The sequence below is a fragment of the Pseudopodoces humilis genome, chromosome 6 (genome assembly GCF_049639895.1).
Source record: "Pseudopodoces humilis isolate 2021_Gansu_Grassland_sample_001 chromosome 6, ASM4963989v1, whole genome shotgun sequence".
Taxonomy (NCBI): domain Eukaryota; kingdom Metazoa; phylum Chordata; class Aves; order Passeriformes; family Paridae; genus Pseudopodoces; species Pseudopodoces humilis.
In genome coordinates, this window is record NC_142205.1 from 13,213,224 (window position 1) to 13,239,750 (window position 26,527).

A 26,527-nucleotide genomic window follows, 5' to 3' on the forward strand; every position below is an offset into this window, starting at 1 on the left:
CAAGGCAACAAAACAGTTTCTTCTGCTGTCTCTGTTTTAAAAGAGAAACACAGTAGTGCTGTAGATATTTAGAATGTGCACAATACAGCTTTTTTGCTTCAATTTTTCAAGGAAAAATGGAGGTCTATTCTTAAATGAGGGAAATAAACTGGCACAAGGTGGTAGAAAAAGCTCAAGTACTCAACAATTTCTGACTTCATCAGGAGGAAACAATGACAAGGTCTACCTAAAAACTGGATGTATTCAAGTCCATACATGGTGGTGATGGGACCAGCACAAAGCTGTAGAAGTGGTTCCATGGCCCACATGATTATGAGATAGTTAAAATATCTTACATGAAACAAACCATGTTTATCATAGTTCTGTTTACTGGAAAAAGACCTCAAGTCTGAATAAAAAGAACACCCAAGGAACAGGGGCTAGTTTGCTTCCACTGCAGTCCCCAGAGGGATGAAGGTACACCTCCCCTTGGAAATTAATCCTAAATACTTGCAGGACACAGGAATAACCAACATGGACTAGTCACAGGCAAATTTGACTTGACCACTTGATAACTGCATCTCACTGCTGACAGCAATGCTGATGAGGTGAGAGAGGTGATGCAGCGCATCCGGGCCTCAGACAACACCTCCCACAAGAGCTTTCCTTAGAAGCTGAGGCAAGTGGGCTGGAAGAAATCAACAACTTAACATCCAGCTGGGGGCCAGCAGATAACAAAGAAAACATTCCAGGGGGACAACACCAAGGACACAGTGTTCAACCTCCTCCTGCTAGTAACAGATAATCTAAATGAGTGGTCACGCAATACAGCTTGGAGTCTCAGGCTGGACATTAGGAAAAATCTAAGTGGAACAGATTACTCAAAGAGGCTGCATGATCTCCATCCTTTTCAGTTTCTTAAGACTTGGTTAGAAATCAGAACTTAGCTGATCTGGTCTAGTATTGCCCACAGACTTACATCATACTTGAGACAAGGCCTTTAGGGTCCTTCCACCAACACATCTATGAATTGGTGTAACAGACTTCATTCCTGTCAGTAAAAATATTGGTACTTCAAACAAACTGCCTTAAGTACGGAAAACACATACATTTATTCATTTTAGTCTGATGTTTGTTATGGGTCCCTTCCAAACTAAGATATTATATGATTCTTTCCCTGCTTAACTTCATTCCCAAGTCTCTCTGGGAAGCTTGGCACTTCCAGAACAAGCATCTGCTGTATATATGTGAACATGTGACTTGTTCTCAGCCCAGCCACTTAACTGCATAATTCTGCTCCCAGGCCTACTGAAAGCACCTTTTTCTGCTCTGTATACTTTCATCACAGAGATAGACATGGCTAAATTTAATGTAGGGAACAGTTTTTATCAGCAAATCCTTTCTTGTGTCACAACCATGAAACAGAATCTGCAGTGACATACTGTGTTCTCTGCTTAGAAATGCACCTCCAAAAAAAAAAAAAAAATCAGTTCCAGGTTGAAGGATTCTACATCTTTGGAATTTTACTTCAGAAAAATATTGCTGAAATTAAGACTTTAAGGCTGCTACCCTCAGTCTGAGGAATTCTAATTGTTAAGAGGACAAGCATTTGGCAGAGGAACAGAGGTGTCAAAACATCCATAATTCTATTGTGTCCAACAAAACAAACAACTTCCATCTCCAAATAGATGAGTGATGCCCTTTATTTTTCCCTTCTACCAATTGCCAATTAAAGAATTGCATTTAGGATTTGCTGATATTCCACACAACAGCTGCTGGTGAATATTCTGGACTATACAGACCAGCTTCTTGGAAGGCCAATGTGCTGTACAAGCGTGGCAGAAATGGAACAGGCAGCCAGGATTAAATCACAGTTAAAGGGGGAGGGGAGAGGAATGCCTGCATTACAGCCTTGTGAGGAATTACTGGTCACGTTAGTTCTCCAAATCTACCCCTGGCCTAATTAAGCTGCATTTTCACTGTCATGATGAAGTGAAACCAGCTTTCCAGTAACTGCCTGGAGGAGCTCAAAAGCATATTCATGTTTAAAACAGAAGCCTTCAAGAATAAGGGAGATTGAGCAGTTATGTTTGAACAGGGTTTGAACTAACAATAAAATACAACTCTTAAGATAGCAACATATAAGGTGCTTTGAGGTTTTTTTAAGGTGTGGGGTTGTTTGCTGGTTTTTCTGTTTGGTTTTTTTTTTAATTTGCATCCTCTGAGCCTGATTTCACATTCATGTCAAATATCACTATTTCCTTTTGAAGTCACTATAATCTATACAGACAACCCTGTCTTTTTTTCCTGTTTCTCTGTTCAAGGGCAGGCCAAGGGGTTTGACTGTAGCACATTTGCAGTCTGGGGCAAACACAAGTAATGTAGGGGCCTGATTCAGAGCAGTACAGCCAGAGTCCTTAGATCAGTTTGTGGTGTGTGTACACTGGATCAACAATGAACCTCTGTTATGACATTCTGTCCAATAGCAGAATACATTTTCAGTTTTTTAGTCAGGATTTCCTAGCCAACTACAAAGACCATATTAAGGTCTTAAGGAATTAGCTCAGGCCATATGCCAATAAACAAATCCAGTGGAAGCTGAAGCACGAGCAGTCACCCTCACTGTCATCCAAACACACATCTCCATGCAGGGTTTCTGGCTAACAGGCAGTTCACAGGACCAGTACTACAAGGTCTTTGAGGAATCAAAAAATAGCTCATTCTACACCTTTCAGGCATAGTGCACAAGCTCTGGTAACTGCTTAACTCCTTTTCCCCTCCCATTCACAATTAGTTAAATGACAGGGACTCAACTACCACAGGAACCCACTGATCAGATTCAATTGCAACTCTTCCACGTCAAACCCAGGAACAATGGATGAATTGCTTGCTATGCCAGTCCCTGTACAACAGCAGAACAACTTTTAGGGGGTAGACACAGAAAACCATTCGTTTGGATCTTATGAAAAAAATCAAATGCACCCTTTTCCAAAACTTCTCTTGTCCTTGCATTGTTAGCAAGAAAAACATGAAAAACTGGTAAGAGAGACACAGTAAACACAAAGAAACCATGGTGCCAAATATCCCACTTCTTAGAAGAAGAAGAAAAAAAAAGAAAAATCCATGCAACTGTTCCACTGTAGATGTTGGGTTGTAGGCTAGGAGACATTATGATCACCACTCCTAAAAAGAAATCAACATGTTTCCTTTTCAACACATGTTTCATCAACATTTCATTTTTGCAAGGCAATTTTTTTTCAGCAATTGAGCAATAGGCCACAGTATGAGAAGCAGCAAAAGCATTTTATTTGCTGTATAATTAGTGTCATTAGAAATATGATTGGTAAAAAAAACCACACGAGTCCACACAGAAAGCTTAATAAAACCCAAAGACAACTGGAAAGGTGGTGGTGGTGGTAGAGATTTAGCAGAGAAAATATTTTTTATAAGTCTTCCAAGGTTCTAGACAGCAACAACTCTTTTTGGCCATCAGAGGTGGTAACAAATCTTCCTACTACTTTGCATCAGAGTGTCCTCCTCCACCCTTGTTGGACTGCTAGCTTCAAATCACTTAAACATACTGTGGAGTGTGAGAAGGGAACTAAACACAACATCGGGATCTCTTCGCATGAGGTAACGCTTTCATGCAACTGTTCTGCACATGCAAAGGCATAAAACTTACTGAGCAAACACCATCTTCTCAAAAATCACTTCAAGTCATAACAACACTTCACTTTGTTTAATTCCTGTATTTTCCAAAAGGTGGTAGAAGTACTGCATTTTTTTAAACAATAACATGCTTGTCCTCCTTCAAACAGAAAATATCTTTAATCTTTGAAACAGTATGATTTCTTTCTCTGACACTGAAATGACGAGACAGTCTTAATTCATGAAAGCAACAATTGTGTTTCTGAAGCAACAAGTTGCCACAATGATTATTTGTAAACATTATACCCACAACAGTAAGTACATTAAAATCCCACACTTCCACCTTAAAATAAACCACAAAGATTTGACATGAAATACATAAAAAGTTTATTATGTATGTACCCCATCTTCTTATCTGGAGGAGAAAATCTGAGGCAACAGTTTGGTGCAGTATAGAGAAGCAAAGCAATATACAGTAGCTGCACACAGCTTGATTGGTTTCAGACCACAACTAAATACTCTTACTATGACTGTTAGTACAGAAATGTTCTGTAATTAGAAAAAATGAGAAGTATTACTCTCATGTTGTACAGTCTTATGTTTCTTGGTTAGAAAAGTACAACTGATTGAGTTGGAATCTTTTGCGCCTGAACCTTGCACACCAACTTGTTTGGCTGTTGCCTCTGGAATGTTCAGCACAAAGGTTAAGCTCCAGACATAATTTAAGTGCTTTTCATGTGCAAACTGTTACTCGCTAAAGCTTTCAAAGTACATTTAATTACAGATATGAACACCCTGTAAAGATATGAGGATATGACAGCAGACCCAGAGGCCAATACAGATTTTTAAAGAGAAGTACTATGTTCCACTGCAGTAGTTCTAGTCCCTGATTAGGTCCTTCCAAAGAGGGGGTTTATTTCAATTGTAGGAGATAGACCACTCTTTAACAGAAGCATCGTGGGATGTTGTTACCAGAGTATGTTCATCCAACCATGCCAAGCCGCTGACATGATGTAGTCTGTGGGCATCTGTATTGCAGTGCAAAGTAACAGAAAAGAATTAGGAATGCTGGGTTGACAACTTCAGCACATTCCAAATATGATTTTGAGCTGCATTAAATACTAGTACTGGATTTTAAAAGTAACTACAAAAATAACAGAATATTTCCAGCTAGTGTGGCTAGATACAGATTAAAATAAAGGCTAAATTACTCTGGGAACATTCAAAGCCTGCTTACCATTAGCCTATAAAACAGTGCTGGATTTCAAGAACTACTAGAATCTTTCAAAAGTATTATGTTGAAGAAAACATACCTGGTATCTTGACTCTGGTCTCTGGATCACTCACAGTCCAAACATATACCATCATGTCCATGCCTCCAGAAGCAAAGTGTTCATTGTCTGGTGACCATGCAATACAAACAACTTTTGCATGGTGTCCATAGAAGACATTATGCTCCTATTTGAAAATTAGGGAGACCAGGGTTATTCCAGTAGTTAAAGCTACTTCAAGAATGAGCTTTCAATGTGCAGCATCTGAACATGCTACTGCAAGACTCCAGACAATGTACATCTCAGGTGCAGATGCACAAAGCAAATCAAGTGGTGGCTTCATCTCATGTGATTTATTTAAATACTTAGTGTTTTTTTTACAAAAGGGGTTTGTATTTTATCAGCCTACTAAGACATTTTTCTATGAAAGCTTGATCTGTTAAGTGCATATGCAATTTAGAGGCTTCTAAAATAATCCCCACAGATGTTTCTCAAGGCAAAATTACTTAAATTTTTATGTAAAAAATTGAATGTTTTTTGTGGAATACCATCCTGCCTTTTTACTTCAGTGTTGTTTCAGACAAAGTTTAAGGAGTTTATAGGCTGATACACATTGACTGCTTGGGCTGAAAAGTGGAAACTGCCATTTTTTTATTTTTGGTTACATGACAGTAGATTGGCAGATACAGAAAGATTCCCTGTCCTAACATATTCCTGTCATAGCTTAGTCTTTACCATGGAACTGTGTGCCAGAGCCAGCAGAATCTTATTGCCAATCTGCTTTATTTACTTCATTGAATTTTATTGTACTGCACGGTTCTTATCAAACTGAGCCTACATTCTTGACCATTTTATAAAAATGCACACAAGTTCTCAAACAGACATGGCATCTATTTTGTTATTTCCTTTAAAAAACAACTAAGCAACGAACTAGTGGTTCAGGAGAACCAAAGGAACGTTTTGTACTTTACTGCTAGTCTGTGGAAATTCATCTCCATCCCTTTTTTAAATATGCATTTGTTATTAGATGGGCTTCAGTGCCTTCCCAGCAGCCAACCTATGCTGCACATTTCCTCAACTTTTTTTACAGTCTGGAGGGTTCACATAAACTGCTATGTATAAACGACAGTACTAGCCCAAAATAGCAGGTAAACAGTCACAGAAACATCAAATTTACAGCAATGATTTACAATTAAACCTCAGCAGCTACAACGTACTTCACTACAACAGATTTAGACATGAGCTGTCAGACAATTTGCTTTTAAACAAAGACAACTCTCACTACAACAATTCTTACCGTGTAGCCATCAGCAACACTAAAGACAGTGACAACTTTGTTTGCATCACAGACTGCAAGAAAGGCACCATCGTGAGAATATGCCAGGTCAGTAACAGGACCTTTAGCTTCCAAAGTCTTATCATCACTTTTCAAAGAGGTTCCTTGGATTGAATACAAATGGACATTCCCATCCTGCAAATTAATAGCAATGAAGGAGAAAAGGTAGAAGAATAATTTTACAATAGAAAGAGCTCTGAAATTTTTTGCATTAATTTGGTCTAGTAGTGCTTATGTTAAGAAAAGGTTTAGATAACCTGTAAAATGTCATTTATGCTGGCTACAATCCAACCAGTGTGTAAATAAACCCCTTTTCTAGAATTTGCCTACTTCAAGAACACACTGTGTAAAAACAATTTGGCAATTTCAAAACAGAAAATACAGAAAAGAAGATTCAATTCAAAAAGAAGTGAGATAGACTTTAGATCACAATTGTGGTGGAACCCGGTGAATGAAAGCCCAGAAATACCAAATACACAGTTTACTTTAACAATAGTGATGCTGTTAAAAATTTTCACCTACCATTTCTCAACACAACACACTTACTACTATTAAATGCTTCTGCTACTTGCTCCAGTGTTCAAAGCAGTACAATTTTAGGAAGTGCAACCTTACCGCTCCTCCCACTGCTGCTGTACTTCCTGCAGGGTGAATGGCTACAGCTTCTGGTTCATATCCAAGGTCATCAACTGCAAAACACTTTTTCTTGTCTTTCATCAAGACAATCTGTAAGTAGAAAACCAAAAACTAAGACACTTCTCTTCAAAGTACCTAATAAAACTATTACTAAGCCACATTTCTTAGTCATAAATACAAATCCCCTTTGGTTGCTCAGAAGTTTATTGTATTCTCATCTTAAGGGAACAGTTTCATTCTTAAAAAAAAAATAAAAATTTAAGAAATGCCTACATGTGGTGACTAACCTGCTGTACTGCAGTATTCATGTGTTCTAAATTACACAGTGCAGGGCATTCTTCACTGCCTTCAGCTTTACTTCACTTGGCTTGAACATGAAATAAACATGCACAAACCAGTATTTTTAGCAATGTTTACTCCCTTCCTGGTCCATAGTTAAAGGGAGGGAGACAGGACCAAATTAGTAGCAAGTTAATGCTGTGGTGTTAAACTTTAAAGGCTATTTCCTACTAGTTCTATGCTATGGTTAACTGGGATTAACTCACATGAGAACAGGTTTGGACAACACTATCAAATGTCCCAAACACAATGCCAGCACCCACACAGAAAGCATAAATCATAGGAAGTTAATAATGTTTTGATACAAGAGAGACTTGGTGCGATGTCTCCCATTTTCCGTGCTCTGCATACCAGTGGCAAGCAAGCTAGAGCTGCTTATGCTGTACAACAGCAATAGTTAATTGGTTAGTTGGATTAATTGCAAAAAAAACCCAAAAAAAACCCAAAAAAAACCCCCAAAACCAAAAAAAACACCATGAGAAAAATATCCTTTTGCCAAAATCGTGTCACTGAACAGATCTGGCAAGAGCACGACTCTGAGGTTTAATCCTCCAGCACAAAGCTGTGTTGATAACAAATACAGATGCATCCGCACAAGGGACTGTCTGAAATTTAGACCTGTACATAAATGTGAAATTGGTACAGGATGCAAAAAGACATGGCTATCAAGTATCCTGCTGAATTATGTTCCCTATAGGTCTAATTAGGAAATTCTACAGATGTGTAAGGTAATCCCACAGTAAATGTTACCATACATGGCATTATTAACACAGCAATAGTCTCTAATCCACACGTTAATACTTACTTGTCCAATGCATAAAACTACAGTGTAACCACCAGGACCCACAGCTAAACATTTTGGCTGAACATCCATTTTCACAGCATCCTGACCACTGGAAGAGGATGTGCCAAGGTGGAGAAGCAGGAAAGACAAAGAGGGAAGAAATTATTCCATGTCTACCATTATTTTAAATTGCCCATTCAAATAATCACTCACTAATCATCAAGAACATGCAAAAATTAATTTTCTTATCTATTAATCTGCAAAATTTCCTACTGTTGTGTTTAAAGTTTTACTATCTCAATCAGGTAGTACATCTTTGAAATGAAAGTCAATGCTACTATACTACAGTTTAATTTTTAAACTAACTAGATTATCTTAACAGGATTCTTTAAATTCTGGTTTCCATGAAGAAACAGCTGTGTCACACTCCTCCTAACCACATTTATCTTCGCTATCCCTAGGTATCTACAAATCACAAAGCAGACACCTGTCCTACAGCCCCTAACTAAGTCACCCAATACAAGACAGGTCTCCATCTGACCCATGGAAAGGATAAAACAAATTGAAAAGCCTGGGATGCATTTCTCAATGTCAGAAAAAAGGAAAAGGTTGGTACTGCAATCATTTCCACAGTTTCCATGGCAACAAAATCTAAATAAACTCCAGCATTTATATTTACCATATAAAATCAGAAACATTCTTGCTGTAAAATAATTATACTGCAATAAAAGGTAACATTTTAACTAACCTGTAATCTCTCTTGCTGAGGTTGGTATAGCGCACAGTGTCATCCATACTGCAGGTGACCAGCTGGTCCATTTCATCCACTGCCATTCTAGAAACCTGGTTTGTGTGGCCTTTCCCAGAAAAGCCATCATTCTCTCCAGTTTCAGAATCCCAATAATGTGCATAATAGAATTAAGGAACATTTGAAGATACTGGTGAAGTCAGATTCCACACCATAAAAAGTTAAATAATTGACAGAACAGCTAAGGTTAGATAGAAGGGGCCTCTTGAGATTTAGTCCAACCTGCTGTTTAAATTGGTGTCATCTACAACAAGCTGCAGGGTTCCGTAAGGTTTTGAGTAACTCTAGAATGGAGACTCTACAAGCTCCATGGATAACCTAATAATAATTATTAAGTTAAACTCTGATGTCCTGTAATGAGTTAAATGGCCTACCAGAAACAGTAGCAAATACTGGAATAATAAGCATTAGGTCTGAGACTAGAAATAGTTTTTAAAGTAGTTAGAAACCTTTGTAACACTGGCTTTTCCCCCATATTATATGGTAACATCAGTGTTAACTACTCACACTATATTACAGGTCTGAAAAGAAACAGGACCCATATTTATAAGGGTTTATGCCAACATGACACCATTTTAAAGGCATGACAAAGGACTGCAGTTGCAACTATAAGCTTCAGAATGCTGGAAATGTAACTTTCTGCATATTCTGTCATAAGTGGAAAATATGTATTGCTGTTTCTGGATGTTACAAGAGGCTGATTTATATATTTACTTGCTCCTCCATACTCTCAAGCTACCTATCATGAAGAAGCAACAACTGAAAATTAAGAGCTGGCTTATATTTAGCAGGAAAGTGTGGCGGCAGCTAGTAAAATAGTTATTAGAGGAAAGCAAAATAAACTGCAGACAAAATATTCACTTGTGTACAATAAACTGTCTTTGGCAAAGCTTTTTTTCACCTCTCCTAATGAATTCTCAGACTTTAAGACTAGAACAAGTATCACTATTATTTAAAGGATATTAATATGACCATCATTACTTCCAGAGTAAATATAGGACTTTCCACCATTTTTGTGCACCGTAAGACACTGAATTGATTTACTATGACCCTGTGAATGGGACATAAATAATTACTGATGAGCAATTTTTAACACATACATATACCTATTTGCAAAGAATGATAGGTTATTCAGAAAATAACATGTTATTCACAAGCATTAAAAGTCACCCAGTATAAAAACCACAATTTTACAGTGCAGTCACCTAACTGTTATAGCACTGCTATTGCCATGTCCTTGATGAGAAACAATAAGCACCGTGGATGTCCTTATTAGCCTGATGAGCCAAAATACTTTTGTAGTCTTTTTATCACTGCTTTTCAGGCACTTTATGATTCAGGGAAGAGGACTAAATATGGTCATGTACCCACACCAACTTCCAGAATTATAGCAGAGATGGCAAAAATCTGGGACGTTGTTTCTAGTTCATGTAAAAATTTAAGCTCCCACGAGAGAGAGTCTTGTGTCAGTGAACTCTTTAAATCCTAAAATTAAAGTTCGACTGCAAGGGAACCCTAATCACCTTGTCTACAATACACTAGAGTTCTGGAAGAATGAGACATCACTGGTAGTTTTCTATCTATGCTCTATTTCTTTTCTCATCTCAAGAATGCTTAAAAGCTGCAACAAAAAATAAGTTGATAACATTAATTAAAATTAAATCATCAGTCTGGGAATTTTCACAAAGCACAGTCTCACACATGTAAATAGCAACTTCTTAATCCATATGACTTCAAGAAAGTCACACATAACTCATTTGGCAATGCTAATTTAACAAAGCTGTTTTTCAATAGCTACTATTCCACCTTGACAGCGTCAATCACTGAGTCGTTTATTGCACAAACTCATAAAGTAACAGAACTTTAACCTACCTTTATGACACGTAAAGGCTTATTTGGATTGTTCTTGTCCAAATAATTGATATAGCCAGACAGGGAGATAGTCAGTAAATGCTCTTTCTGCCACAAGCAACCCAGCTGCTGATCCAACACGTTTGATCCCATGTTAAAAGTATTTACAATAGAATTAGCACCAACATCCCAGATTTTAGCAGTTTTATCTCCAGAAGCAGAAAGCAACTGACTACTGTCAGGGCTCCAACTAATCTGTAAAAACAAATGTCACCACAAGACAGTAAATGCATTTATTAATCCAAGACTTTGCAGTTCATTAACTGGGTAATGAAACACTATGGATCATTTGCACAAATGAAGTGATACTTACGGCATAAATACCTCCATCGTGTGCTTTGCCTCCACCAAGAGCGCACACTTTCTCTCCAGTCTTCCCATCATAGACAAAAATCTTAAAAAAGCACACAGAAATACAACTTAAAGCAGTAATAGGAAAAAACCCATACAGTATCTGACACTTTGGTACACCAGACTCCTTTTTAAGGAGGGGCACAAGCTATGCTGCACTGAATAACTAAGACTAAATGACTGAGATGAAAATTGTAAATAATCACAGCAAGTCTCCTGTACTTCCAGACATTTGAAATTCTGGGAGATGTTACAGTTTTAACTCCTGCTGTGATGACAGCTGCTTATCACAGCTGTCATGGGAGTCTGCCCTCTGAGAAGGGCAAGTTACTCATGGTAAATGACTCATTGTCAACCTACCCTTACCAGTAGGGAGCACACATGGAGCTGGGTTGCTATCTATGAAATTCTGTATTTCAGCTAGACCTCTCAGGATCATAACATACATATTCCAAAAGTCCAACATGTTCCTGCCAAAATAACCTGTAGGAGTATGCTAGGGAGATGGAATAGGGAAAAAACCTGAGTAAGAATAGTAAAAATAGTTACCACTTATCAGTTATTATAGATTTACAGGAGGATAGTTAAAAGTTTAAACTCGTGGCATTAAAAAGAAGCAACACGGATTTTACAAAACTAATCCTATACCAAAAATGCACAAGAAAATCTTGTCATGATGAAATCAATATAAAGAGTTCCTTGTTTTTTACCTGCCCATCTGCACTAGCTGTAGCAAATCTGTTCCCATCAGGAGAAAACCTCACACAGTTCACAAACCGTGTATGGTCCTGTAGAAAAAACGTAAGAATTGGCAAACAAAAAAAGAAAAGACCATTTTACATAGAAGACAATCTAGTAACAATGAAGTTGTCTTATATGTGAACCATAAATTAGCTGTATAGGAGATGCTTGCTGTAGGAAATTTCTAGGAGGCAAGTTTAGCCGCTATCTGAAGAGAATCATGGGGACCAAGGACAGTCCAGGGAAGACACTGACACCATTACTGATGTAGTTAAAACAACTCAGTGCATACCAGGAGAATGATTACCCAGTTGCAGGGGTAAGTAGTAAAAAAAGTCAGATGCAGCCTACATGCAAAAACAAGATTCTTCCCCAGTGAGTTTTATACACACAAGAGTACTTTATACGTCCCATTGAAAAAAAAAAATGCACAGGCATGAGGGATAAGTTATTATTTTACTGAAATTCCATTATTCCATTTCTGGGAGACTGCATTAGTGATAGTTCTGTGAAGCAATGAGGCAAGACTGATGTATGCTCCCCAAATAGACTATTTACAAGTAGGAGACTATTCAAACCATGCAAACTAGAAAACACACGTTAAATAGGGAAGCACCACAATGAGGCCAAAGCTCCCATGCAGAGAGATTTGGAAGACTATTTTTAGTATTATGGAAGGCAGGTTCTAACCTACTTTCTTCAACTATACTTTTTTTTCACGCCAGTGATACTGCAGGCTCTAATCTAAACCATACAACAACCCATACCAGAATCCCACATATCAACCCAACTATCACTTTAAAAGGAAGACTGCATCACATACCAGTCTAAGCAGCACTGGTAAGCAATTTGGACTTCAGAGTTCCAAAAGAACCAGCTTAGCAAAATGCAAGTATCAGCTTAAGTTCAGAAATATATTAGGCAACTACATCACTTCATTGGATTGCAGAGCTCAAAACAATTCCTATTCTAGAATTGGAATGGAATCCTTACTAAAGTCAGCATATGAAGACTACTCAAGGCTCATGTGTAAGAAAATAAAAGGCTTACTACACTGTTTTTAAAACTAAAATACAAACTAAATATTTTGCATCTACTATTGCAATAACATCCAATATCTTCACAATAGTTTGAGGCAAGAGATCTCCTGCCATCAAAACAGCTGCAGATGCTGGTGGCTTTTTATTTTCTTTGGCCTTATGCAGCAATGAATACACCTTCACTGTGGTAGTTCCAGCCTTTGTTTAATTTAAGAGATTGTAACAAGTAGAATAAGAAACTAAGTTAAAAGGAATGTAGAAGCAGAAGACTGACCACACACATTACATACCCATTCCATGAAATCAAGTTATGCTTTCAAACATCAACTCTCACCCTTTCTAAGTGTCCCTGGGATTTCAGATTTGTGCACTCTTTATGGATGGGAAAATTCCATTAAAATCACCAGATTTCTTGAATTGTGCACCTTGGAAAGCTTTAAGAAATTCTACACACATCTACACTGGGAAACAGAGCTCTGAAAGCATCAACAGAACCAATAAAACAGCCTTCTTTATCCCTTCCATAGCTTAGTGACAATGAAAAAAGAATATTGGAAAAAGTGTTTCAGATTCTCTTTTTAACCAATCATTTACTTTGGTTTTTTTGTCCTGAGATGAACATTTGGTTACACTTGGTTTTAAGAAACCCACTTGACACCAGCTATTCTTCAAAGGGGGGGAAGTGAACTTGTTTTAACAGCTGGTTGTGATGAGACCTGCAAGCTTGTTGGAAACTGCACAGTTCAACAGAGCCACATCTAAACTCAAACTCACGCTTAGTGTAAACTTGAACTTGAATGGCGGTCCCTCAAAGAAAGCAGCACAGTTGTCATCACTGCCAGTTGCCAGACGATATGGTCTTGTTTGCTTAATGTCCACACTATTGATCACTTTATTGTGCCCAGTAATCTCACCAACAGAAGAGCCACTATCCCACAGGAACACTGCTCCAAATCTAGAAAAGCACACAATAACTACAATTCATAAAAGTTAAACGTACATTAACTCCTTTAACATCTGCAAACTGCAGATTTGAGTGCACTCAAAGAAAAGAAATTAGGTCATCTCATTAATCTCATGCAAGCGCATCATAGTTCCCTGAAGGCTATTTGAGATCTTGCTGGTGAGAGATTCTAATCTTTAATAGGAGACTTTTGTTGAAGGGGACAAACAATCAGATTTTGTATATAAAGCTTCTAAAATTCAGAGATCCAATGTATATTCCTCACTAATACAAGATTTATTCCTCATTAAGGCTTATAAAAGAAAGCAGTAAATTACTCCATCTGCCTAGCCACAACAGACTGGAGAGAGCTAGGATAACAATGGCACTGGATCACAATTATTTATTTAGCCTAGATTGGGTATCACCACTTTTACAAATATTATTCCTTAAAGATTTAAGGAATAAGAATTTTAAAAGCATTTTTGAGAGTTCTTACACTAAATCACCTTAAAAAGAAACCTCAGTATAATCAATACCTAGGCACTAAACTGCCAGAGCATTGCTATTTGAAAGGCCTTCTTTAGAATCCCTTCAACAATATTCCAGACTGAAAGTGCATCCACAGAACAGGAAGCTGGCCAGGTTTTTGAAGGAGAGCAAACTCACATCGTATCTACCCAGGGGCAGATGGAGCAATGGAGGATAGAGAGTCTCTTTCAAGGACACAGTACAGGGATTAAACAATGGTCCAAGGGACTAGGGAACAGCACCACACGATGCTTTTCATCCCTTTAGGCATAAGACTATGTGGTCTGGACTCTGCTTTAGAAGTTCTGACAGTCTTTGAACATTAAATGGAGGACACAAACCTATCTGGGCATCTCAGTTAGTCAGGTAAAAGACAACTGCTTGCTGTCCTTTCATTAAACTTCCATAATAAAGCCTAAAAATGTAACTATGTTGCCAAATGAGAAAATTGAGATACTTTTTTTTTTTTAAACTCTTATTCAATCAATTGAATTAGACCAGGAGTCCAACAAGTGAAGGAAGAGGGGAAAAATATCTTGTCTTCCTCTTCCTACCCTTATTAGAATTTGACAAAAAATCCAATCAAACAACTATCCTTGAATGTAATACCCACCTACCTCTAAGAAACAAGTCCCATACAATTTTTAAACTAAGCAATTGTAACAGAACTGTATTTTCCAACTAATTTTCAGCTGTCAAACAGTGTGTAGAAAATCTTGCTGCAGAGCCTCACAACTTGAAGTCAAGACAGGGAAAAAGCAATGACTTCATTCCACTGAAGAATTTTAAAAGCTTTCTGCAAGGAACTTGCTTTGTTAGAATGTAGAAGTTTACAGTAAATGCATGTATGTATGTATAAACACACACCAACACAAAAGAATTACTCACTTTTCCCTTCCTTCTCCAACCACAGCAATTCTCTTGCTGTCTTCAGTCCATGCAAGGTCCTTTATTTTTCCTGCAAATGGCTGATACTCATACTTCAGCAGGTGTTCCTTCTGTGTGGTATCCCAGATTCTCAGCTTTCCAGAGACATCTGCCATAATAAAATAGAATATAACTATTGTTCCAGCATGACTCAGTCACATGACTCATCAATCTGCCAGAGTACAGATTTTCAGCTAAACTGAACACTTGTACTATGGACCTACTACCTTACCCTATTACAATTACTACAAATCCCTTTACTTAGGAACGGTGAAGACTATATCCATTTCAACAAATTAGGTTTTTAACCAGATATTACAATTCAATTCATGCAGTACCAAATACAACAGAAGGAGAAAACATTTGCAGACATGTGAAAAAGCTGCACAGTAAGAGTAGAAACTTTAATGTTATCAGCTGGTATGTGTTAAGTATCTGTTACACAAAGAACAAGCCAGCCCAGCTCCCCTGCCCAGCAGCTACAAGACACCTCACTAGGAATAAGCCACCCTACACCTACAAAAAGAGAGCAGCCCAGTGGACAGTGGTTGATGCACTACAATTTGTACCTTCAAAGAAGACCTGTTTTGCATACAAATACCAGTCATATGTAGACATACAAAGAGGTTTCTGTCCACAGAACTCAATTCATGCACGTCAGTGTGCTTTTTCTATACAGAAGCATGTACACACTTAATGGTGTGGATGCCTGCACTATCTGGAATACTAGACAGGAGTGCAACAGAATATTCAGGAACAGTAATGTCAAAAGCTGCAGACATGGCACAAGCAGTTAACAATTTAAGACTTAAGACAATGAAAGCTCCCTGGCTCACTGTTTCCACTGAGTATTGTAAAATCCAAGAGCTGTTCAGAGCAATTACTGTGGTACAGGATTGTAACCGGAGGAATTGTTCTATACACAGACAAATTTACACATCTCTAATGAAACCCACACAGCAAAGTCTGTGTGTATTGTACCCTTCAAAAAAAGCCACTGTTTTAGAATAAACCACATGCTAAAATGTGCATCTTTCAACTCAGCAGAATGCTTAAATCCTGTTCACCATTTATTGGTGCATCTTTACAATTAAATTTAAACATACAGCCACCCTGAATCTTTGGGACATGGCCATTCACTTCTGCTAAAAGGACATCATGAGAATTTTATAGAGAGAATTTGTTCTTGAAGCAGACTTTTAATGCAGACTTTACAATCTAATTGTTTCCTCCATCTATTAATAAGATACTGCAGAGTTAAAGCTCTGTATCTCCCATTACTACATCTGCAGTAAGAGAAATTACCATAAAAGCCAAACACATATTGCCAAAGGTCTGTCTCATGAAGCACACGAAATATTAATGCAGGCTGCATGGCTAATGCAGATTTATAGACAGAGAAATGAATCTTACATGTTATACTTAGAAACAGCTTAAACAGCCTGGTCATCTATTCTCAGACCCCATGCTCAGCAGTATCACAAAACTATTTATAAATGACATACAGAAGACACTTTTTAAGGGAAATATTGCAACCTAAACTCTTTCACTTGGGTATGACAAAAATTCTGAGAAAAAACAACCAAATACTTCCCTAGCACAGTATCTATTACTGTTCTTTTACAAAAGACTAGAAATCAAAGAGACTACAAGAAAAAATTAGATAGTTCTTCTGAGTATTAAGTGCTACACAAACCTAGAGCATCAAGTTTGTAGAATATAGAATGCAAACTGGGTTTTAAGAGGGTATTCAATTTGACACATGGTCCATACACAAGACTGAGCCAAGAAAATCTTGGCTGTGGTCCCTTTCAGACAAGAATGTGAGAAAAGGGGAAAAAAACCCCAAACAACCAGCTCTGCTATCAGTGTTCTTAAAGGTTCCCCAGTACTTCAAAAATACTTATTCTAATATAACTTTCTGATATGAAGGAAAGCAAGAAGGATAGGACATTTTACATTTTAAAAAATACAGTTCCCTTGGAATTGCTGAAAGAGAAACTCCTGTTCTACTAAGACCTTTGCAGGAATCTGTGCTACCTTTCTAAAGGGCTCATATTCAGAATGATTTCTTTTCAGATATATTGCACAGAAAATATCTCTGTATTTGGGCACATTACTTGCTTCTAAAGCACTTCTAATTGTCAATGGCAAACATTTTTTTAAAAAAATCTATATATTAGCTGCAAATCTTTGCAAGAATACAAGTTCCAGTATTATATTTATCAATATTCTTCATTGTGTACCAGTCCTCCTGAAAAAAAACTCGATTATGTGATGCAAGCTTCTAATAAAGAGGGTTTGTTCAGTTCTTTAGTAGTCAAAAACTGCTGTAATATGGGAAATTCAGACTGTAAAAATTCATGTTACACATCCTCAGACTATTGATTCATATGCATTATACAGAAACTGAGACTCAGCCTCTTTCCCTGCTAACTTGCCAAGGAAAGCTTTTTTTAGCTCAGGTTAAAAAGTAACAAAAGTCATAAATGTTGCCAAATTTGGTCAAGAAGAAGGGAAAAGAAAGGAGCACACACTGTTTTAGAACCCCTACCCTGCCCATAAAGTATCAAAGTTTATGAACATCACAAACAATAGTCCTGTATTTCAAAAATAACTTTTCACTCCGTTATAGTTACACAAGTCTTCATCACACTAAGTATTTAGGGTTCATTTCCAGGCTCTTTCTTTATTAAAATAACACATTTTTAAAAGACCAAGAATGTCACTAAGCTCACTGCCTTGAGAAAAAGGTTAGAGGAACAAGGACATAAATAATTTCTCCTTCAGAGATGTGTACGTAATTCCATCGAAGCACATCCCACTGACTGCATATTCCATGCACACAGGAAGTGTTACTACTGTTTTGCCTGCTAAAATTTGTAACTTTAACAGCACGGATACTTTACCTCCAGAGGCTATGTAGAATCCACTGGGAGCATACTTGGCAACTACAACCTGGTGGGCATGCTCAGTGTAGATGTCAGCAATTGCAGGATTCTATTTTAAAGGGGGGGAAAAAAAAAAGTTACAAAGTTGTACCTCCTCCTTTTCAAAGGAATGAAATCAGAAATTCAACAATAAAATTCATAATTTCTCCCTGCACTCCCTTCTCTGAAACCCTGCTTTCCAGCTTAAATTAAGCAATTGTCTAAAAGTGAGAAGTGCAGCAGACATTGCAGAACACTGCGGCTACCACTGAAGCAAAACAGTACTTTCTAACAACTGACAAAAAAAATAATTTCCTCTTAATGACCCTTTCTTCTCCAATACCTGCCAAACAATAGAAAAACACTCCAAAATAACAGGCCAAGCATCAGGCTCTCCTTTTTTGGGGCTAGCCCAGGGATAAAGCAGTTACCCAAGTGGAATACTAAATATGAGCTGTGCTTTACTGCACACATCTAAAATTCTACTGTAGTCAAGTATGAAACTTAAGCCTGCAGTCAACCATAACACATGGCTGTTAATCATCACCATGTACCCAAAATCATTCAATAACCAATGAGATGTGCTAGGCTTGCTCTTTCTTGATAATTGCCATCTGCTTTAAAAGCCTGGTATGAAGAGTTGTACAGGAATTCTGAAAGAAATTCACTGCCACTTCATCATAATTTTCTCCTCAGTCTAAACTATGTCTTCAGATGTTTCAGGTTGGACAATAAAATGAACTCTGTGTCTCAGTAAATCAGTAGTGTTATACAATAGAGGCACCACAAAAATCAAAAAAGGATGACATCAAGGCAAAAAACTGCTTTCAAATTAGTTGTATCAAAAAGTCATTCTGCACCCCTCTCAGTTATAGTGTGTGTATGCTACAAAAGTAATACACGACTCTTTAGAAACATTTTTCTACCATTTAACAGGCTTGTTCCAGCTCCAGAAACTTGACTCATATGATCAAAACAAAATTCCATTTTAACTGCTATAATTAATACAGATTTATTCAATCAAACCAGAAAACCACCTGATGTTACGGTATGACTCAGCCATCCAATCAGTGAAAACTAAAACACCCGCTCTGTGTCAGAAAGCAGTCTCCTGCTCACAAGAGTTCTTGCTGTTGCAGTACTGTTACATCTCAGGAGCAGAATACAGCCTGCTCATGCAAAAAGGAGCTTTTTTTTTCATTCCTGCTTTTATGCATTGCTTGAGTGCATTGCAGCTCTACTTAAGCCATAACCATCTGCACTTACAGCATGCACATCCCTCTTCATTTTGTGTCCAGCTGGATTTCACCTGAGCAAGACAAGATGTTTTCCCTATTCTATATCTGCATCACCTACATGTTCAGGGAGCTCAAATCCCCCCACATGTTGTTATTAATGGCATGAGAGGTGTTATTTTACAGCAAGAATCTCCAAGAGTCCAGGAAACTAAACTGAGAGACCAGCTTAAAGGGTTAAATGAAAGATAAAGACTCAAGATATGGCAAGTAGATTCCAGAAACCAGGTAATAAGTTAGGGCTGTCAAACTGTACATTATTTATTGAATAGTATTATTTCTGCTTGTAAAGTAAGTTTTCTAACTTGCTTTTTTTTTATCAAGCCCAACCCCCCCAAAAAATACTTCTAAAAAGATATTTAAGGAGAAAATTATAGTGTGAGCTGGGATAAATGTAGTACCTAGATTAAACCAGCAGCAAGCTTATGTGGCTTATTTCAAACACTGAAACCAGAGCCACCACATATGAAAGTGAGCAGTTTCAGTTCCAAGCGTCAAAGTAGTCTTAGACCCATGAAGATAAAATATTAATGAAGTATGAAACCTTAAAAATATCACTAGTCTTTCTCACAGAGCCTTTCCAGCATTGCTCTAGAACTACTTCTTGCTTAAGGAAGTCTCTAGATCACGCTCAAAGATCAAGCATTAACCCTGAATGCTATATTCATCTGATTAGCAAATGCTAGATAGCTTTAGACTTAAGGAGAAAGGTGATCACTGCATTTTGATGACCTGTTTTTTTTTTTAATTAGAGCACAACCATCCATTGGAGAACTGCTCATAAAGGGATTACACACAGATCCCCAGCATTTCATTTTGTTGCTGCAAACTATTAGAGAGGTTTCTGTATCAGGCAAAGACGGAACAGCTCTTAACTAAGAGTGGACACACTTACATGTTGCCCTGAAAACTCAGCTTTTTGAGCTTGCTGACATAGTTTCTAAAGACTTTCCCAGGACAGTAACTGTAAACATAGATATGTGTACATTCTTTCTGATACACATCTTGTGATGGACATCTCTCACAGCCAGTGAAGTGAGAAAGTGTTATCCTGACCATCCAATCCCTGGCCGTGGTCAGAAACCTATAAATCCTGGAAAAAAAAAAGCTCTCTCTTCCTTTCACCACACCTCGAGCTGTGTTCCTGGGACCTATTCGGCTTCAGCAGCAACACTTACAAGTTAGGTTACAAGCTGCAACATTCTCCAGCACAAGAACCACAGCAGAGGCTTTGGTCATTTTTTTGTGTTATTGCTACAATATATTCTGTAGTCACCTGTCAATTATTAACAGCAGCAAACTCCCCTTGTCAGTCGGGTCAGCATGAACTGCACCATAAAACTGAAGGATTTGTGACTTCCATTCTCACCTTCCCTTGAGAGTTTAAACAGCTTGAACTCCCACAATCCCTCCTCGCCTGTTCTCAGGTCACCATGTCTCCTACACCCTCCAGCTCATGCTGGGGCTCACGTTTGGACTGGGCTAATCTTCAGTGAGCTCATTCAGGTAAAGCAAATTGCTTTCTTCCAATTAAACCTCCAAAATAGGGTCAGAAGAGCATTAATGACAGTGGAAGGGAGAAGGTCAGCACTCACGACTTGGTCAGAAACTGTAACGTAAGCAGAGTGGCTTTTCCCTCTTCTCTCATCACACTGTGTGTCATTACAGGGTTTAACTGGGGCTTCTGGTTTCAGAAACTTGAACTTTTCTTGATACCAAGAGCAAAACACTATTACAAAGACACTATGCCGACACTATGAATCCAGAGTGAGAGCTTACTTTTGGTTTTAAGTGGATGAATTTTAACTGATAGCAATCAAGAAATCTGCAAGGAATTAAGTTATTAGTAGCACTTATCTATTACGGCACAACAATGAAGAAATGTCTGAATATAGTGGGGGTGGTGAGAAAACAGCTCAGTTTACAAAGGTGATTTACAGAAGCAGCCACAAAAAAATCCATTGTTGTGGAGACCTAAGAATTCCAGAGAGGTATGTCTTGCCCCTCCCCCTATAGCTCTTCCTGGTGCAGGCCAAATCTGCAGGAGCAAAGTAAATCTATGGGAGAATTTAATTTCCATAAAACAAGCAATTACTTCGAATAAATTTACTTTTTAAAAAAACAGTAGCAAAACAATGGCCTAAACATGTAACATTTCCTCCGCACTTTTCAAAGGGATGCCATCTTTAAAAATAAATCATTCAAATAACTCTGTTAACATTTCTTTAGTTAGCACCAGAGGAAAAAAGCAAACACAAACCTCCACACTACTGAAAACATTAACTGGGGCATTCTAATATTTAATCGATGAGCAAAATTCCCTGTGAGCAGGGCTGAAAACTTGCACCCAGCTAGTGATGGAGTCCAGCAGCTCATAACTGTTTTGATTCCTAGAGCTGGGGCTGGGTGGGGGAAAAGAAGCTGAAGATTTAAAGATTCAGGTTTGCAAGTATTTAAATGTTTCCCTGACAGGCTACAGGTCCAAAACAGCGAAGAGGGAAGAACTCATTTATTAGGCAAACACAGCAATCAACTTCATAATAATGATACCTAAGAAGATAAACAGGGCCAACCAGAATATACCAGTCTCTCATCTCTTAAGCTCAGTTTACATGCGGAGAGGGAAAGAATTGCGCATTTTACCGAGATTTTCTACATGTTTTTACAGTCGCTGCCTATGTTTTTTATGCCTGAGTCATGCACTCTACTTATTCCCCTGCTGCTGATCACGGATCTGTGACCTCGATTGAAAGCACCAAGACTGAATGAAGCACCGGCTGCTAAAGGAAGGGCAAGGAGACAAAATTCAACTTAGAGAAAGCTTTACACTAGAAACCAAAATAAATCAAGATACATTACATCAACGTTTCTGATGACGACACATTTTCCATTGGTGTAAAGAAAATTGTTGCCCTTAGGATCACCTCCAATAATTTTGGAAACGCCTCGTTCAACCTGCGGAAGGCTGGCAAACACTTTTTCTGTGAAAAATAAAGGGAGAAAGGGGATAAAAAGAAAATTAATAATAATAAAAATAATAATAAATGAATTTTTTAAAAATCAAAATAAAAGGAAGGCGCTTAATGCCTCCCCGCTACGGGCACACGCCCTGCCGGCAGCCGCCGGCACTTGTTGCTGTCAGCGGGCTCGGAGGCGCCGCCGGCTCCGCGCCGTCCCGCGGGGCCGCACGAGGGCCCGCAGCCCGCGGGGCCCCCGCTCCCCGCCCGGCACCTCGCCGCCCCCGCCAGCTTACTGATCTCGTACGGCATCTTCGCCCACTTGTTACGGCGGCGGCAGGCAGGGCCAGGGAAGGGCGGCGGGCGCGGCCGGGCCGGGCTCTGTGGCTCCGCTGCCGCCGCTCAGCCCCGCTCGGCCCCGCGGCGCGAACCAGGAAGCGCCCGCGCCGCGCGCCGCTCTCCGCTGCCTTTGACCATATATAGTCAACTCTGCTCGCGCCGCGCCGCTCCCCGCCAGCCCGCGCCGCGCGCCCTCCCCCGGAAATGCCGTGGGCTCGGCCGGGCCCGGCGGGGCCGCGCTGGGGCGGCCTCGGAGGCGGCCCCGCCCCGCGGGGAGCTGCGCGCAGGGCGGGCCAGGCCGGGCCGGGGCCGGGCGGGCGCCACTCGGCGGCTCTGACCGGCCTCGGCCGCGCCGCGCCTGCGCGGGGGCCGCTCCCCGCCGCTGCACTCCCGGGTGCGTGCGCGGGGCGGTGCCTGCGCGTGCGCGGCGGCGGGACCGCGGCGGGCGGGGCTGGGCGCGCCGGCACCGCCCTGTCCCGGGAACACCGGGCGGGAAGGGGGGACATCCGCGGGGATCCCGGGAACACCGGGCGGGAAGGGGGGACATCCGCGGGGATCCCGAGGGGACGGGCGCGGCGGCAGGGGCAGGCTCCGCGGGTGTGCAGAGGAACAGCCCGGGGCGAGCCCCCCCGCGGCCGCTGCCGGCCCTTTCCCGGCGCCGCTCTGCACCGTGGCTCTCGCCCTAAACGCGGCCCCTGTGTGGGCTCGGCCCCGGCGGTCGCTGGTGGGATCCCGGGAATGTGCCCTACGCTACTGCGGCGACAGAGCTTTGGTTGTGCTGGGGAACCGTCGTCCTTATCAGCAGGGATTGAGTCGCCGTAGTCACCTCCTGCGGGAGAGGCTATGCAGGTCCCCGTGTTCCTCCTCTTACGGAACTTTTGGGAAGGCAATTCCTGCACAGAGTCAGTATTTCCTTTAAGATCAGTCGTATCTTCATCCCTTACATATTTACAGTTATAATATCCTACAGTCTTATGCCATTCAACTCCACATGCTGCTGAGGTGCTTTACAAACTGCTAATTTATCACCTGAGTTGTCCCCTGAGGCCAAGTTGGATGTCTGTTTAGGTTAAGCTGAACCACGTACAGCCCTTTGTGTTTCCTATATAACTTTGGATAAATTTAATTTTCCTTCCAATGCTATTAATATAAATCACGTGTATGATCAGCTCTGCATGACACAGCAAGGCAAAATGTTTGTATCTAATTGGCAGAAACCCCTGGAATATGTGCTACTTTGTGCTTTTGTCCCTTTAGCTTGTTTAATTTGTAAAGTGAGTGAGTTTTTCCTATAAAACAGGAAAAAAGCATCAGGATAGATGGGTATGACAGGACTGCCTTGCCCACCATATGAATACAGAATATAAAAAGAGCAAAGCTTTTGGTGTGCTCTTGGCTCACTGACCTGTAAAACAGGCATGGGAGAGCCCTGTGGGATTCTCCTTTGGGGGCTGGGAGAACAGGTTGGGAAACAGCTTTGGATTCTCAAATGCAGGAAGAATCAGTATTGCAGTGCAGGGGTGTAAAGCCTTTCATGCAGAGAGAGGTAAGCACTTCAGAATGAAAGGATGCTGGAATTTCTCAAGAATCTGTACTGAGTTGGCATATGCAGTCGTTCTGCTCAAGGAGCAGTAAAGGCTGCACTCAACTACACTGGGATTGTTGCAAGAGGTTTCTATATTTTTCACTTCTGTGTTAAATGTATTTTGATTTTCCCCTTATTCAGTGTTCAAAGAGCTGTATTTTCCTTCAGAAATTGCCATATGCCCATTAAAAATGAAGTCATCCATATGAAACCAGTTTGTTTTTTTTTCACCTCTTTGTATATTTTAGAAATACATGAATCTTTATGTATCTATTATTTATTATTAATATTTTATGCAAAAGTCAAAGCATTTTTAATTACTTGGTTGGCAAGCCTTAGGAATTTTTTCTCATTTCCACAATTGTCCTTGTGCTTTAAGTCTTGGGTTTTTTTGAACAGAGATCTTCAGCAAGCTGAAGTTGCAAGTGCTAAGCCTCTTGGGGAACCACAGCAGGCTCATATTTGGCTGCAGATTTATTAGGAATAGTTACTGCTCCCAGATGCCCTACAGCTCTTCTCTTGAATGACTGAGTTGGGATATCTCTGCAATGCCACTTGGCATTGATGTACCTGAGGAGATGAAAAAATCTGCTATCCTTGGCCTGCCACTGGATGTGCATTAAGACATTTACCAGTTATTTGGAAAACCTGGTTCCTCTGCATCTTTTTCAAGAGTGCTTCATCTTCGTAGCAGTGATTACATAGTGATGTCATGGACATCATACAGAGGTTGATTCAGAGAATGTTCATGTTATTGTTTTCTTCTTATTATTTACCTAGTGGATCAGAGATACATATATGGCTTGTGAAACATGTAATGATTGATTTCTATTCCAGAAGGCTCCATTCTCCAGGCCTGTAGGTATTTACTATTAACGTGATATCAAAGATGTTCACATATTGGGAGCTGAATACTAAAGTTATGCCTAAGGCTCTGGGCCAGAAAAAATGCAAGTTTATATAAGGGAGATGTGTGAACTTACAGCTGCACTTCAGAGCGGTAGCCAAGCTCTCAGCACATGGAATTTCTTAAATTCATAGCAACTTTTCACGGTTTTTTAGCTTTTACCGTTCTTTGCTGACTAAGAGGTGACTTGAATACTGATGAAAACACGCCCCTTAAATTTGCAACTCAGCAGTATAGCCTGAGGCACGTGTTAACAGCTCCTTAGAAAGTATTTCACAGTCTTTTGGTATTTCCACATCACTTAGCATAGCATTGCATTTATATACAAGTTTTGTCTGATCCTGAGTAGCCATCAGATTTTCTAAAAGGAATTTAAGAAAAATAGGTCTTTATGATGTGATTTGGGTTTTTTGTTTTTGTTTTTTTTTTCTCCCAGGCTGCAGCAATTGTTTCTCCCTGTTTTGAAGTCAAAATGGTGAAATCTACCCCCAGATAGTCAAACAGAAATGGCACAAGAAGTTTGAAATGAGAATTAATCTTACACATCCATAGCTGCTGCTATTACGACATTTTATAATGCACCAATTGTGAATATGTAGGTTCTTTAGAAATTATATATAAATTTAATAAAATATTTATTACAAATACCAGCAATATAAGTACTTTTTTAACGCTTAACACTTAATTTTAGTTCTAGCCAGATTTGTGTGGAGTCGGTGTCAGAATGCTGATCATCAATTCAATGATAAAAGACAAACTGTGGTGAATAATTTCTGACCCTGGTATACTGAAATACACTGAAAGATAAAAAATACAATAGCTTGAGTTACTATCTTCATAAAAATACTATGACAACATGATAATTCAATATACAAAAATAAAACATTTTAAGAATTGGTACAAAATTCTGTTTCCACTGACCTTTGTAGGATCAGAATTTGTTCCAGATGCTGAAGATCAAATTCTCTTGAGTTTAAAATAATGTTATTCTGGGCTGCTGTAATCCTGCACTCGATTCCCCAGGTCATTCCTTATTCTAGCATCCCTTGCCCAGATACTGGCATTCATGTTTCTCAATTCCTGTTCCTACATCTGAGACCTGAACTGGGCCAAACCAAATGAAAGAGTTGGCAGGTTCGTTTTCAATTAAATACTGGCCTTTTTCACAGGACTGTTAAATGAGTGCAAGAAGATTGCAAAATAAGCAATACAGTTTTAGATTAGCTTCAGTTGTTACAGTGCTAAACCTTGGTTATTTCTCATTTTTAC

General features: G+C 39.5%; 1 protein-coding gene across 1 annotated transcript; it reads right to left on the reverse strand.

Moving 5' to 3' along the window:
- Window positions 1-3,263: 3,263 nt before the first annotated feature.
- On the reverse strand, window positions 3,264-22,879 carry WDR1 (WD repeat domain 1). Its single transcript, XM_088056834.1, has 15 exons — window positions 22,724-22,879; window positions 22,330-22,451; window positions 18,155-18,245; window positions 15,207-15,354; window positions 13,619-13,799; window positions 11,774-11,851; window positions 11,026-11,106; window positions 10,674-10,907; window positions 9,763-9,852; window positions 8,742-8,896; window positions 8,015-8,102; window positions 6,850-6,960; window positions 6,196-6,369; window positions 4,941-5,085; window positions 3,264-4,655 (listed from the first exon to the last, which is right to left on the reverse strand). Exons 1-15 carry the CDS (start codon window positions 22,737-22,739, stop codon window positions 4,546-4,548), a joined length of 1,824 nt encoding a protein of 607 aa, XP_087912960.1. The 5' UTR covers window positions 22,740-22,879; the 3' UTR covers window positions 3,264-4,545.
- Between the last annotated feature and the right edge of the window lie 3,648 nt (window positions 22,880-26,527).